We start from the raw sequence: 15479 nt of genomic DNA on the forward strand, positions 1-15479 counted from the left end.
GACCAATTATAGGCTTTGGACTTATTGTGCTCGATGAAGCAGATCTATTGTCTGCCTGTCTAGATATAGGTATAGAAAGCTGAACCCTACTGCATATATCTGGTGACAGTTTGTAAGCTCTATTTACAGGCTTCTAGTTTTAGTTTGAAGTGGAAGCTCTCTCAATAACCAGCCACATGCAAGTTGTTTGCTATTTTCGAGACAAGCTGCGGCTGTCAGTGCTGAATTTTGACAAGGGCAACAAAAAAAGCCAACCTGGAGTTGTTTTACGTGCACAATGTTTAACGCCTGGGGGTTGTGGGCTGTGATGATATGGTCTGAGAGTGAGGTTTTGATAGAGACTATAGTGTTATCTTTCACAATAACCTTCTTCAGGTAGGAGAGCTTTGTGATTACCTGACAGCTGGACCTGTCATTGGCCCGCCGTTTTATCTGAGTTTAAATATATATATATGTATATATATATATATATATATATCTAGTTGACATATGTATAAATACAGGGGATACATATATGTCAGTGTAAATGCGAGCTGAATGTCTGAGAGGGCAGGTTTGTGACGTGCTAACGATGGGGTTACAGTGACCAGTATGAAGACAAAACGGCAGGGTAGCAGCTCTGACATAACCACACTCACAATGGATTTTCTGAAGGCTCTTACCATGAGCTGGAGACAGACATCAGCTTAATACCACCACACCATCAATGATGTAACTCTCCTAAGAGAACACCGCTAGCGCTCCACTTTCCATCATGTACCAGATTCAGCTTTTCGTCCATCCACCAATGTCTTGTTGGATGGAACCACCAAAGTCCTGGACGTCTGGGTTAGGGTCACAGGTGAGTTTTAATTAACAGTGTTAACAACATTTGTAGGCTAGTTAGTGAATATGAGCATGGGTGTAATTTAATGATTTGATGTGTGAACATCAGTGTTGTAGGATATCAACGGATATCACCATAAAATACTGGTTTTTTAGAATGAGAGCATGAGAGAATTTTGTAGAAAAACTTTGAAATAGAACTTGTTGATATTTCCAAAGTGCAATAAATATAATAAATTTATTTTCCTGTATACATGTCTAAATTACTGCATACATGTATACAAACGAGAAAAGTCATATTCAGCTCCGAATTAGTATAACTTGATTATAAGAGATTCACCCTTATGGAGTTTGAGATGGAATTGTATTTTAACTGTGAATAATTTCAGTTACATTGTAATTCCAATACTTTTTATTATTGGTGGATTTCCGTAATATTTCACATGTTCATTGTGACATTATGCTTTTTGAACTAGTTGACTTCTGACTACATTTATGGTACTTAACAGACCTATTTACGTTCGTGCTCTAAAAATAAATAGCCTATGAATGACAAGTTGTTTTTCTGAATATTAAGGAAAATGCTTTTGACTCTTATGTCTTATGCTCATGACTAGTATATCTTTCTGTACATCCAGTTTACATACCATATTAGTAAAACTTTTCATGAATTGATCTTATGGGTAGCACTGGCAAGCTTATTTTGACACACTTGAAATTTCCCCAGTGTTCTAAAAAATAATTTCATTGCATTGTTTTTTTGTTTTTTTTTTTTTACTTTTTCCAAACAAATTATCCCCTGTAATTCATGGAAATTTTTTACCTACTTGTAACTTTGCTGTACAGACTGTAGTGTAGAAGTGTGATTGGTGACAAATCATGTGATGTTATCTGTGAATTATTGTCAATACAACTTCACATCATTTGACAGCAAATAACTCTTCTTACTGTAATAAGTAGGTTTTTTTGTTCAAGTTTAACATGAAACAATCATCTCATAGCATTTCTCTACCAAACATATTTATTTCCAAACCTGTGTAAAGATAAACACCAGAGAGGTAAGAACTTTTAATCTGATCACTAATTACCCATAGCTGTACATTTGTTAGCGTGGTGTTGATCTTTCTCAAGATAACACGTACCCATGACTTCATCTTTGCTTATAATTTTATTCTATTGTGTTGCTGTTGTGGTTCATGACTGACTTTTATGATTTCATCAAAATTGCGTTCTGTATTCTAGCTCTCTAGTTTAGAGTGGCTGAACTGGATCTGTGCTTTTGGTGTTAGAGATTAGGATAAACTAATAATGAAGATGTTAAATTTATTATGCATGAAGTTATCTTCTTTCAAACCCTCTGTTCATTAATTAGCTATCAATCAGAGGGACAAAGAAGCTGTTCACAAGCTGCATGCACTTCAGAAACTGATATCTTATCCCTTCCCTTTTATCTGAAAAAAGTCTTGATTTATAGATCATTTCTTGTGCGGCATGATAACTGCAGTAATGGCTCCAAGCCGGTGCATGAAGATCCAGACACACAGTACATGTATATCTACATACCTGTGGATAGCTAACAATGTGTGATAGCCAGATTGTGTATCTGTAGCTAACTCTGATGTGGGTATCTACTCCTAGCCTATATGACAGGCTGTTAGTGATATAGGACCATCAGTATACGGCAGTCGTGGCAAAGGTTTATACATAACTCAGTTACTGACAGGCTTTCTGCCTAATTATCTGTCTACATGGTTATGCTGATGGCGGAGAGATTACTTATAAATACTACTTACTTTTGTAGTCTTTATGAACTTTTAGATGTACCCTCAGCAGCAATGTATTTTCTTTCAAACCCAAATTCCTAAAACTTTTTTGCCTCTGAAAAATGAGACCTGAAAGTGATTACTCTTGACATAATATGAATGTTTATTAGGCGATTTTTTTTTTGAGATAACTTTTTCTTTCATATTAATATAGCAATGATACACAAGTGATATATAACTGGAGAAGGGTGAAGAGTTATGGTTTAAACAACATGTACCTTGGGACTAATATAAAGTATTATATACGTTATATATATTATATTATATATATTATTATATATTTGTTATATTAGTCCCAGATGTACCATAATACTGGTTAATTGGGCTTGTCTTGCAGTAATAGGCACCTTTGCATAGAACATAACATGTGTGAACTGGACATATATTTGAGGCAAAATGAAGTATGTGAGTAGACTCAAAAATGCTTTCACAATACATGTAAATATAACGCACCAGATTAATAATTATGTGCGAGAAGTGTTGATCCTGATTGTGATGGGATTTGTTGAATATATGTGTGTTGTATGTTTGCAAACAGTGTACATGCAGCGAGTACACATGAAGTGAATAGCAGAATGGATTTCTGCACACAGGCTGTGTTGGGAGAAGACCATTGTTTTTCTCTCCCATGGTGTGATAAGACGGCTGTACAATGTACACCAGACATTTGGGGATGTCAGGGATAGGGTAGAGGTTGCGGACTGTAAGCCAAGCTGTACCTGGACGTTCTCAAACATCACTTGTTACTGCGTTACAAGTGTATAACTGACAAGATGAGAGGCCAGTGAGAAAGAGAGAAGTTTACAGTTTGTGATATGACTCAAACTTCACACCACTACATTTTATGTGGCATACAAAGGGGGAAAGGGAGGGGGGGAGTCATGTGTTAATTATGGCTGAAGATTTTTGTTCTTAAGCCGCAAATGTAAACTGTGGTTGATCCTATGTTGTATATAAAGTGCATGGCTCATGTGATGACTAAGTCAGGTTACATATAATGTGCATATATAGCACATTAGTTTTCTTACTGCTAAGGTCAGAGATCAATTCTCTTTGCTGCAACTTTGACTAAAAATTCTCTCTTTTCTCTGATGTTCAGCACATTGTATGGTAATGTTCAAATAATGCTAACATCAAGAAGGGGAAGACTTTGGTTGGAGTGATGCATGCATTTTACTTTTCAGTAATCTGATGGGTTTTTTTTATGTTGAAATATAAGTTGCAAAATTAAAGGTAAGACAGTGTCTTACATATTTGGGGGTTGTTTGACATGTTGTAGATGATGTATGAGAATGGCTGCCTTGGAATTTCCTGCTTTTGTTGGAGCAGACTGTTTACATTTGGAGCAGACTGTATCAGACTAGAAAGTATTGCTGGTGTAAAAATGAATGTGATCCTGACTACAAACTCCTGCGTTATGTAACAGGCTCTTGAGCATGGGATGAAGAAGTGTATGAAAAGGAAGTCACCTAAGCATGTCCTTATTTATCCTTATTTATTGAGTTTTTCTGATTTAATCAGTACTCAGGTGCATCCAGGAGCATTACCTGATGTAGACAACACACAAACTATAATGCAGTTACAGTTGTATTGAGGTGAGAGAACAGATGTCCTGCTTAAGTGAATGGAGTGAATGCAGGATGATTATATTTATATATTTATTTGATCGGTGTTTGACGACTTATTCAAGAATATTGAGTGGGAGGAAACTGGGCACAGCCCCATGACCATCCATAGGTTGCTGTCACACCTGTGCACGTACTAACCCCAGGCGTGTTAACACCAGGATGATTATATATCTGAGGCTAATTATGTCTTCATGTTACTGGATTAAACAGTACTGGTGGGTAAGACAATGTCTGAAGTGGGTACGGTACTTAAATAAGACAAGGGCTGATTGCAAACAAAAGTAAAACATGCAGAATGGCCAGCTTAGGTTATTTGTGATCTACTTTCTCCCTCTCTATCCCTACTCATGTTGAGGGAGGGCTGAGCTCTACAGCAGTTTTCCTCAATGTCATATTTTATAGTCCAGGGCCCCCTTTCACAAAACTTCATAAATAAGTTTTTTGTAACTTTTCTTGTAAATGACATGGCCTTATGGCACTTTAATCCTAGAAAACGTTTTGAGAAATATGATGTACGAAGGTTTGCGAAAGTGGCTCCAGATCCTTAGATCAAACATAATTATCTTTGAAAACTTGGCACCTGGTGTATTGTATAATACAATTCCGCAGGGCCTGTGTGAGTATGTAAACTATCACACCTGTGGAATATATTAATAATTATTTGTGTACCTTGTTATGTATTATAAGAGACAGTCAGAGATATAGTGCATGCTGAACTGCTTGTAATGACCAGTGTTGTTATTTGTTCTTGTTCCCTTTGTTGACAAGACAATCCCCTAGATCCTGTGCCCTACACCCAGTTCTCTTCATCTCCATCTATACCCTCATTTCCACAATTTTTGCACGTGTAAAATGTCAAAATAATTTGTAATTGATGCAGTAAAAAATTTCAATTTGAGCCATAAAGTTCTTTTTTCTTCGGAGATGTAAGAGATAATTTAGCTTACCGGGAACATAATGGTTCATATCTGCAACAGCATTACACCATGGAAAACTTGTGAGGGGGGAATCAGTGAGGGTTGTTGACACACCTGTGGCTAGGGGGAGGCACAGGTACATGTGGAGTGACAGGGGCTGTATTTGTAGACATGGAGCGGCTTGTTTACTGTGGTCAGTTCGAGCCCAATATGTGTGCTGAACTTGGAGGTCAGGGTTAGGTGGCTAGGATCATCCTTGTTTGATTGAGACAAGCAGGAACGGGGTGGCATTGCAAGGTACATAGCATTGTAAGGCCACTGAATGGAGGATGGGTTGTAGGTCAACCATGTGCAGGTAACCCTTCACCCTTTTGAGGGGGTGGGGGGGGGGACAGTTGTTTAGGTGAATCCCCCTGAGGAATGGACACTGTTCTCACCTGATTGCTCAGGTCAACTGGTCAGATGGATTTCAGAGAGTTGGTCTGAAATACCCACGGAGATTAGATAAACATCAGAGGCTTACTGGGACTGATAGGTGTACATATAGATAGGTACATCAGGGTGGGTAAGGTAATTGGGGTGGCGTACCTGTCAAATGAGGGGTAGAGAAGCTGGATATTTATATACAGGTATGCTGAGGCCTGGCTGAGCTAGGGAGTCGGCCAGGCAGGCAGGAAGGCTTGCAGACGACTGAGAAAACCACTCATTCACTCACTACCAGGGCCTTTAATAACTATCAACCACCTCGCCTGGGCTCAGCTCTCCCCCCTCAGGCTAGTCAGAGTTTTACAGCAGAGATTAGCTGGTGTGCATACACACACAGGACAGCCAGATTGAAGGCTTGGCCCTCACCTACATGTAGACTGCACTGAACCCAGGGAACTCTCTCTCAGACAAGAGATACACACACCAGCATTGTCAGATGTCCTCTAGATCGGTGAGGAAAACACTCGGTGACAACAGAATATTTGGGAACGAGATTTTACCCCATACTGATCTTGAGTGAGTTTCTGTCCCAAGATGATGTCTAGTTTATGCTGTCATCCGGTAGGAGTGGCTGAATGAGGAATTTTTGGTATGTACATGTGTAGTTAGGTAGGCTATAGCAAGTGATAGTGCCTTTCTCTCTAACTGGCTTTGACCTCTTGAATATATATTTTTAGTTCTGTTTATATGATTATATGAATTGTCACAGTAGAATGATCAGCCGCTGTGACATTGATAGTGGGTTATAATGTTTATCATTCATAGTCCACCTCAGTATACATGGTAGACAGGGTTTTCCAGGATGTCGTGCCAGACCGAATCGGTTAGCCACACCTTAATTAGGTATAACGACACACGTCAGAGCTCCTCCTTTTGTGAAAGGTTTTGGGTCATTTAAAGTAATCCTTACACAACGGTATTTAGCTAACCGCCTGAGTGTGCATTGCTAGTACTTAACATGTATCCCTCATGTAAAAGGTGAGGAAGTTAAAATAACACACTGTTTTTTACCTACGATGCCGGTTCACACATCTTCTTCCTCAGAATGGTTCACTCAGGTATGTCATCTATTAATTAGTACAGGTGTTAAGTCTCACAGCCTAAGATGATTAATGAGAGACAATGACATTCGTTGTGCGTATAGTTGTCATTGATGATATGTTAGGGTAATGTCAGGAGTTAGAACAGAAACTAATAGAAGTGAGGGTGAGTGAATTAATTAGGATCATAGTTTCGTTGTTTATTAATACAATTGTATGTGTAAATTAAAATGTATCAGGCAATTCAAATTAATTGTCATATTTCCCTGAATGAATCCATTTGGAATGTATAACTGTGAGATCTGGTGTGACCGAGGGGTCGTGTATGATTAAGATGTATGCTGTAGTCTAGCTACTTTTTTATGGTTTCAAGTCAAATTGTAGACCTAGGTAGACTCAAATTCAGGACAGTAGTAGCTACAAGTAGGCTACATTAGCTTAGTCTGAATAACTCTGGGGTCTCACTGCATGTTTACTTATCAGTGGAAAGGACATAAATTGCCATTCAGTCTACAGTTCTAACAAGCTCTCAATTCTTTTTTTAAAAAATGCCTTTTGGATTGTTAAGGTGAAATAGTTGTCACCAGTATATATGGTACTTTAGGATGTAAAGACAGTACCTGGATATTCAGCTTTGAAAGGCATTAGACTGTGATAACAAGGAAATGAAATAAGGTAACTAGCTTTCAGTTCAGTTAAGAAAAGCAATTTGGTTATTCAGGTGCGTAATACATTTGTCACCTATGTGCTTTAGGATGTACCTGGATATTCAGCTTTGATACATATTATGTGTGAGACACTGTAAATGCCTTTTTATTTGCGGGCATAAACTTTCACAGATTTGGTAAGAAGACATATTCGCGTGAATCAACTTTCGTAGATCTTAAAAAACTTATAAACGAAAATCAAACTTCAATACAGAAATGTCAAGTAATAAAACAACTCAAGCATTCAAGTAACAGTGTTATAATTTAAACTTGTTTGTACCTTTAAGATGTGGCAAAAATTCTATACAATACAGTAATCAGACAAAGGAAGTTAATCCTAAGCTAATCTTTTGAAGACTGTTATTCTTTATAAGACGAAGCCCTTACCTGCTGTGTGAGCAAATATTCCTGTCACTCCCTCCCGGAGACGACGAAGGATTAAATGTGATGTAAATAAATCCCACTGTTTAATTCTCATGCATCAGCAGTGTGAGTGAAACTTAGAGTGAACTGTGACAGATCTGAGTAAATTTCTCAGAAATCATCATTATGAAAAGGAAGTTTGAAGTGCGGAAACCCCTGAGCGATGTATCGGGCGAGTCGGAAAGGTGATCTGACTGGAGGGAAAGTATAGTCGATAAATCGTATGTATATCGGATCACGTACACACGCCCAGTACAAATTATCGATTTGTATGTCTCTAAGCGTGGCAATAAATCAACAACAACAACAACAAAGTCGCATCGTGGCGATACTTAGACGGAGCTAAGCCTCCTTAAAAGAGTGTTTGAAAAAGTATTAGAACTGTAGTGCTTGTTAACGAATTTATAACTGTAAGGCATGCTACGTTAGTAAATTACTTACATGGGTTTTATATTCGATGGCACTTATTTTCACGAAAATGTGTTTGCTGCGAAGTCCGCGAATTTTAGTACTACACGAATAAAAAGACATTTATAGTAACAAGAAAATAAATGAAGGTTTCGTAAGCAAACCATGATTACTTTAAAAGCTAGTCTGACTTTAATCTAACCTTATCTGGTAGCATAAGTCATTGTCTATATACACCTCTACCGGCTATTCAGAATATGAGGGTCATCAGTGTCCTTATCAGGCTTTTACCTGCAAGTACATGTGACTTACAGGAACTGGTATTTAGATATTTGGAGTGGTATTGTCCAGAGCCTGCTTAGAACATGCAGTGGTAACAAAAACATGTATTATTTAACACTGATTAAATGGCCCCCCTCTGAGTCATAAAAATATATAAAGAAGGGAAATTTCCAGGTTTTGCTAATACATATTTATTAGATTCTCTGCACATGTGGATCGACACATTCCTATATGAACCAGGACATACGTGTACATTATTTGACTGCTTTGCTGTAGATCTTAGAGGTAGATCTAGAGGTAAAGATTTTACCTTATAAGACCTCATAAGCCTAACAGGATGACGTTGGCAATCTTTCACTTATGTATTGGTAGCTAGTGGTAGGGGAAGAAATCGGAGTGCCCAACATAAACCACTGACCTTTGGCATGTTACTCACAATCTTTTCCACCTGTAAAGTATTTTTTGTACAGCTTTGCCATACTGTTTGAAGATAAATAATCTTCAAAGAATATTAGACTGCGCAAACGGTCTCAAGCAGCTTTGTGTGGTCACCAAAGCCACACAAGCAGTGAAATCAGGGGGAATATGCAAATTTCCTGTTCGAGGCTTAGCGTATTAGGATATGCCAAATAGGCTTCTGTCCGTATACTTGGTGATGTGTTATATTTGGTGTCAAATCTCTTTGCCGTATGTGGGAAGGTCCTCAGCAACCTGTGGATGGTTCTGGGTTTTCCCCGCAGGTTCTGCCCGATTTCCTCTCATTACAGTGCTGGCCGCTTTTGTATAAGCGAAATATTTTAGAGTACGGCGTAAAAAAACACCAATCAATCAAATCAATAAAATCTCTTTGACTGGGTGTTCTTGGCATGGCATTCCATTCATGCAGCACTGGAAATATGTCTAAATGGGAACCAGCTTGTGGCATTGTACTGGTGAGGTAATGATATAATAATGTTGAAAGCCTTTTTTGTTTTCCAAATTTACAGGTAGCATTTGATCCTGCTGTGTTTTTGTGTCTTTGTGTCAGTCGTGTGTTTTGGGTTTTTTTTTTTATGATCAAGACGTTGATTATCTCTTGAGCTCAAATCATTTATCTGTGCTTGTCTTGAACCTGAATAGCTTGGATCTTGTCATCCAGTTTAAAGGTACAGGTGGTGTAAGTTTAGGCGTCACATGAGAGGTGAAAGGTCAACATATCGCTGTCAGCCACGGTCAACGCATCTGCCTTATATAGCTAGCTGTTTATGTGGCCTTACCTCTGCTGACCAGATATTAGGTGACACCTTACCAGTAAATATGTAAACAAATCTATGTACAAGCCTGGAGGTGGATATGTATGTGGTTAGTCAGCAGAGGGCTGCTCTCATATGGGTCTGTCTGTTGTGTAACCAGGGACAGTTCAGTGTTGATTATAAGCATAATTAGGCATTCTGAAATAAGTGAATTATTAGGCAGGATATTGGTAGGAGATCAGCCATTCTGTGCAGATGGTTCTAATATGCTGTGATGTATGCTTCGGTCATAGCAATACCTGTACGTTATTTTTTCTACATTACTTGCTAAACTAACCTAAGGGTTGATTAGAGCCCAGCTTGAATAGCATCATATGGTAAAGAGTGATAATATTGATGGGAAGTCTCATACTGGAGTCACATATTGGTATGAAGTGATATGTTGGCATAGAGTGATATATTGGAGTCCCATATTGGTATGTAGTCCTGTAGTGTTATGGTCCCATATTTATATGGAGTCTCATATATGTATGGAGTTGCATGTTGGGTTGGAGTCCCATATTGGAGTCATATGTTGGTATGGAGTCCTGGTTTTGGTATAGATTGAGTCCTGGTATATGCCAACAGGCCAACTTTCAGTCATTATTTTTGTTGTGTTACAATCAGATTCTTTAACTGTTTTGTGATAATAATTATGATGTGATACAATTTTTGGATCTTTGATTATCTGTTATATATGTGACCTAATTACCATACCACTGTCTCACACCATCAGGTATAACTTCAGTGGTGCAGTTTATCTTAACTGACTCACAAATTCAGGGATATACAACATTGTTCTGCATGTTTTGTGTGCTTTGCTACATGTATATCTTTGTTCATCATGGTGAAGGTGTATAGGCTGAGTACTGTAGGATTTCATGGATGAGTGCAGCAGTTGTCCAATATCACACAGATGCACTTCTATAATTAATGAGGTGAACTGCTGAGGGGCATGTGACCTTGTCTCTCCATTATTATGAAGAGCTGACATGTGGGTGAGTGACATAGATCACATGCATAACTTTCACCAGGTTATTAAGCAGGATTACCTGGATTAACCTAGGATTCTCACACCTGTACCAGTCACACCTGGACTAGGTAATCGGCTCTGATTGTTATGTGATTTGACCTGCTCAGGTAAGTGGAGTAACTGGACTGACCAGTGGTTAACTGTCAGGATCTGAGTGTCCTGAGGTCAGGTGTACATCCAATCTAGCCAGGTATTTTTCATCTAGATGTATGGATATGAAGTACATCATCCAGATCCTAGTCACTGACTTTGTGGGAAAACCAACAGGACTGAAGGGCGTTATTATGACATAGATATGGTCAACAAAGGCAGAAGTCTCTTATTAAGATACATGTGAAGTTGGAGAAGGTGAAAAAGTACTGGTGGTTTTGACTTGTGTTTCATTTGTTTATTATTTCCTCTTTTGGATAGGTAAGTTAACATTGATCAGTATTTGTTCATCTTTACATCCAGTAAAGAGCAGATTAGTCTCTATGACAAGTAATCATGATACATTGTTAACAAGTGCAAGTTGTGTTTAGAAATATATAGAAGGATCCTAGATCTTCATTTTCAGATTAGAAGTGTTTTTGAGAAGCATGTAAGACAAGACTAATTTTGATCTTCAACAGAGCATTTTGGCTTGATAATAGAATAATGTAGTTGAATTATTTGAAGTTCTAGAGAAGGCTCAGTGTGATGTTACTTGAGGTAAGAGATTGAATTCAAATATGCCAGATCCGTTGGTAAAAGTTTCAAGAACACATGATTGCCTCTAGTGTAGACCTACACTTGTGCTTTGCCTCCTTGCATGGAGCGTGGGTTGCCTTTCAGCAGACAGTGGTTGGCTTGTGTTTTGGTGATCATACGCCAGGAAGTTGCACATCTGCTTGCACTTTCAATCTTGTCTGGCGTTCTCTCCACACTAGGCCATATTTCACATGTCAAAGGAAAAAATCTGTTCTCTGGTGTGAGCAGACAACTGCCAGTTATAAAGGCAAATAACACCTGTGCAATTCATCACTTACATAATCAGTCATTTATAAACAGATTTAGAATTGTAGCCAGGATAAGTCGGATTTCAGATTTCACTGTTAAGAAGTTTGGTTAGATAAATATATTGTTTTGTGTGAAATTATCCAAGTACCTGTGGTATACACATGTACCATAGGCTAGCAGAACATATGCAGGCTACAACAATACACCCATTTTTCCGCATTGCTTTTGTCAGATCATTAATTAGAAATATGTTCAAATGAGCATGACTTCTGTGTAACATTTGCCAATATACTTTATGATTTTAGCCCTGGGTTATTGTTTGAATGCAAATATGTGTACATTAGATTGATAACTTTATCAGCTCAAAACTGTGGAACGTGCATATGTGTGTCAGCAGGTATGTCTATATATTGTTATTAATAGTGCCTGCCCCCATTGGATGCCAGTATGGCATATAATGCTGTGTTGAATCAAATATGAAGTGAATGAATGTTTAATGTTTAACACCACATCAATATTAGTTATTACATGATTCAAGCTAAGTTTTTCAAAACTAGGTTCACCTGTTCCATTTCTCCCAGTCATGTCGTAATTCATCAGTGAATTAATGTTCTTTATATTTTATCACCTGTAACATTAAGACTTCCTGTTTTATTCTCTGCTATAAAATCTTTTGTGTCACACAAAAGTCATCCTTAGGGTTCCATCCCCAGTGGGAAGCACTCTGCATTTCTGATTATTTTGCTGTGTAATTGTAGAAGTTAAGCTGGAAAAAAAAATTTTTGACACATTATTTATTTTTCACACTGAAAACATTGTATTTTTGTTCTGAAATTAGTATGCTATCCTTCCATCCTATAGCTAAACCAGACTATGTTCAAGTTCTCAAATTTCCTTTTAAAAAGTAAGTTTTAAGTTTTACATCTGATATGATGGAATGATGCTATACTAAGTGGCCATGTGATGAAGATAGGGCCCCATGTCACTCTGACTTCCTGGAATACGTATATCACTCAGGTGATATTGTATAGATGTGTGTTTGGTGGTAGGCTAGAGTCTGTCCAACAACAATCACAAAGCTTATCCAACATGGGACTCGTTTGTACAGGCAAGGCATGTCCAACATGGGACTCGTTTGTACGGGCATTGTGGTTATGTCATAATGTTATATTAATTTTAGACCAGTGATTAAAATTAATGATTAATTAAATGCCACAACAGTATTGAAAATGCACTCAAAACTATATAGTCTACATTCTACTTCACATCAAATAGTTGGTTATTGAAGAACAAAATTCAATAAGTCTTAAATATCATATTCCTGAAGTGATCAATTGCATGAGCTCGGATATATTTATATGTGGCAGACGTAACATGGGATATAATGCGTGTTACATTCACATAGCACATGTGGGGAGGTGAATTAAGACCTGTATGCTCTCATTGTATCAATGGCTATATATTTGATATAAGATGTGTACGTAGTGAGGTGAAATAAGATGTTATTTTGTATAGCACACACCATTATGTTCTGGACACATATTATGTCCAGCTACAGGGTGTTGCTGGTGGTACATTTCAGTGCACTCGCCTGCAGAAAGCCCACCTGCAGTATAAATAATCTTGGCAGGTTGTAGCTTACATACATGTGCATGTACCTGCTTTGGGCTGTTGTGTTGTCTGGCAAACTCTGGCTCATCTCATTTTTTTAATGGTCATGTAATATCAGTCAGCTGTTGAGCTTTACAAAATTAATGATCCACTAGTCTGGCTGGGCAATATGTTCTTCAAAAATACATACATGTATATCTTATATTAAATACTATGTTAAATTGCTATCAAATAAGCTCGTATGAATTCCTAGCATGTACCTCACACATGGGGAGGTAGATATGACCAGTAATGCTTAATCACACTATCGTGTTGGGGAGGTTATCAAGCCTCTGATCTTAATTCAGACTAATATGATTTTAAGCATTATTGCATGGAAATTTTGTGCAGAATGTGTATGGAGCAGTAAGTGATAATGGTATGCTTTCATACACGTACAGATTACTTGATAAGATACGACTTTTAGATTGAGGGCCAGTCCTGCATACCTGGTGTTAAAACCATGCAGGTTTTACTGTATAGGCCGACATCATCAACCTGCTCTAGCTGTCAGTGGGCAGATGTAACCCTACACCTCTGGTTCTGAGGCAGTCCCAGGGGTGTATGCGGAAGGTAAAGCGTTAAATCTGACACCCGTTTTTGCAAGCTTGACTGCTGCTGCTGAATGCCAATGTACATATTTGCCAAGATAAATCAGGTGTAAACGTCTTCCGCCATTTTCCATGTCAGTTTAAACTCTCAGCTTTATTTCTGTAATTCCTGGGTAAGATCTGACGTGTGCTTTTAGCTTTGCTTTAGCGAGGTCTAATCTTGATGATCTGCCTACAACTTTACTATGTTGGTGTAGAGCAAGGAATTGTCACAAACCACATGTGCGTTACCTGAGAGACAGGTGCCGCTGTCCCGTATACCAGTGTCATATACACCTGTCTGGGCCTCAGGTGAACTTGATGCCATGCAGTTTTTTGGCAGGTACTACTCTACAAATGTAATATATAGCTATCAGAAACTGCCCTATAAAACTTTCCCATCCCCTCTCATGCTCTGGCCTCATATATATTGTTGATCATTTGACATCTGAATTATGCAAGAGTACAGTGTGATTTATTTATTTCAAACATGAATCTATCCTAATTATTGTACAATTATCAAAACTGCAAGGCCTGTCTAGAAAGGAGCCACAATATTATTTCAGATTGAATAGTTTTTATGTTGTGTATATTTAATCATATTTGGAATTTGACTGACGAGTACCACATATGTATGGGTTATATATGTGCCCTTCCTCTGTCTGTCTGGGATAACACAGCTATTATTCAGCTTTGGTGGCCAGTAAATATTTGGAATTCTTAGGGTAATACTGCATACCAGCTAGGGCCCTGTTACATGAAGCAGTATTACATGTACATAACTGATGACATCAGCACTTTACTACAGATTTCAGCAGTGGTTTCATGCACTTGATACCGATACTTCGAGAGATTGATACAGGCTGATTTTCGGAACTGATCCTTTTCGTGTTTGAATGTTCTGGCCATAGTTGCCGTAATTGTCAGCATGTGTATACGAAGTCACCTGATGTGGGGTTGTTTTATGTTCAGGGGTAAGCTAGGGTATAACTGGTGGCTGGGTCTCCATATGAATGTAGTCTTTGTGATTTAACCCTGATTAAATCTGGGTGTTCCTGAATTGCCCGGGTATCCCTGCAGGTGTATGTACCTGGTGATAGCCTCAGGCAAGTCTACTGCGATAAACAGGTTGTTCCAATATAGAAGCTTATGACACTGGGATAGGATAAATGCTGAATTCATGGCTTAGTATTATTAGAGAAAATGTGTTCTCAAGGAACCTACAGGTAGAAAGACAAGATAATATTTATAGTTGAATAGAATCAATTATAAATGATGATAAATACATACCAGGATTTCCTGACATTTCTTTGCTGGTTAGGTGTGGATGTGGGTGGACATGCTGACACATTTGATGGGGTGAGGTGAAAATCATTAGGGGTTCACTTTTGTATGTATTGGTTGATATATTGATCACA

At 38.2% G+C, this 15479-nt stretch overlaps 1 protein-coding gene across 5 annotated transcripts in view; it reads left to right on the forward strand.

The window, feature by feature from the left end:
• The window catches only part of LOC135466527 (uncharacterized), a 58442-nt gene that overhangs the window by 14349 nt on the left and 28614 nt on the right, over positions 1-15479 (forward strand). For 2 of the 5 annotated variants that reach the window (XM_064744056.1, XM_064744057.1), the window contains exon 1: positions 709-841. The exons of 1 other annotated variant lie outside the window; for it this stretch is intronic. In XM_064744056.1, coding sequence (XP_064600126.1) covers positions 755-841 — 87 coding nt within the window. In that variant the 5' untranslated portion in view covers positions 709-754. Of the gene's footprint in view, positions 1-708; positions 842-6096; positions 6269-6633; positions 6738-15479 lie in introns of those variants that run through there. 2 more of the 5 variants (XM_064744060.1, XM_064744059.1) reach the window with 2 other exon arrangements.

This window comes from Liolophura sinensis, chromosome 6 (assembly GCF_032854445.1).
Source record: "Liolophura sinensis isolate JHLJ2023 chromosome 6, CUHK_Ljap_v2, whole genome shotgun sequence".
Lineage (NCBI taxonomy): Eukaryota > Metazoa > Mollusca > Polyplacophora > Chitonida > Chitonidae > Liolophura > Liolophura sinensis.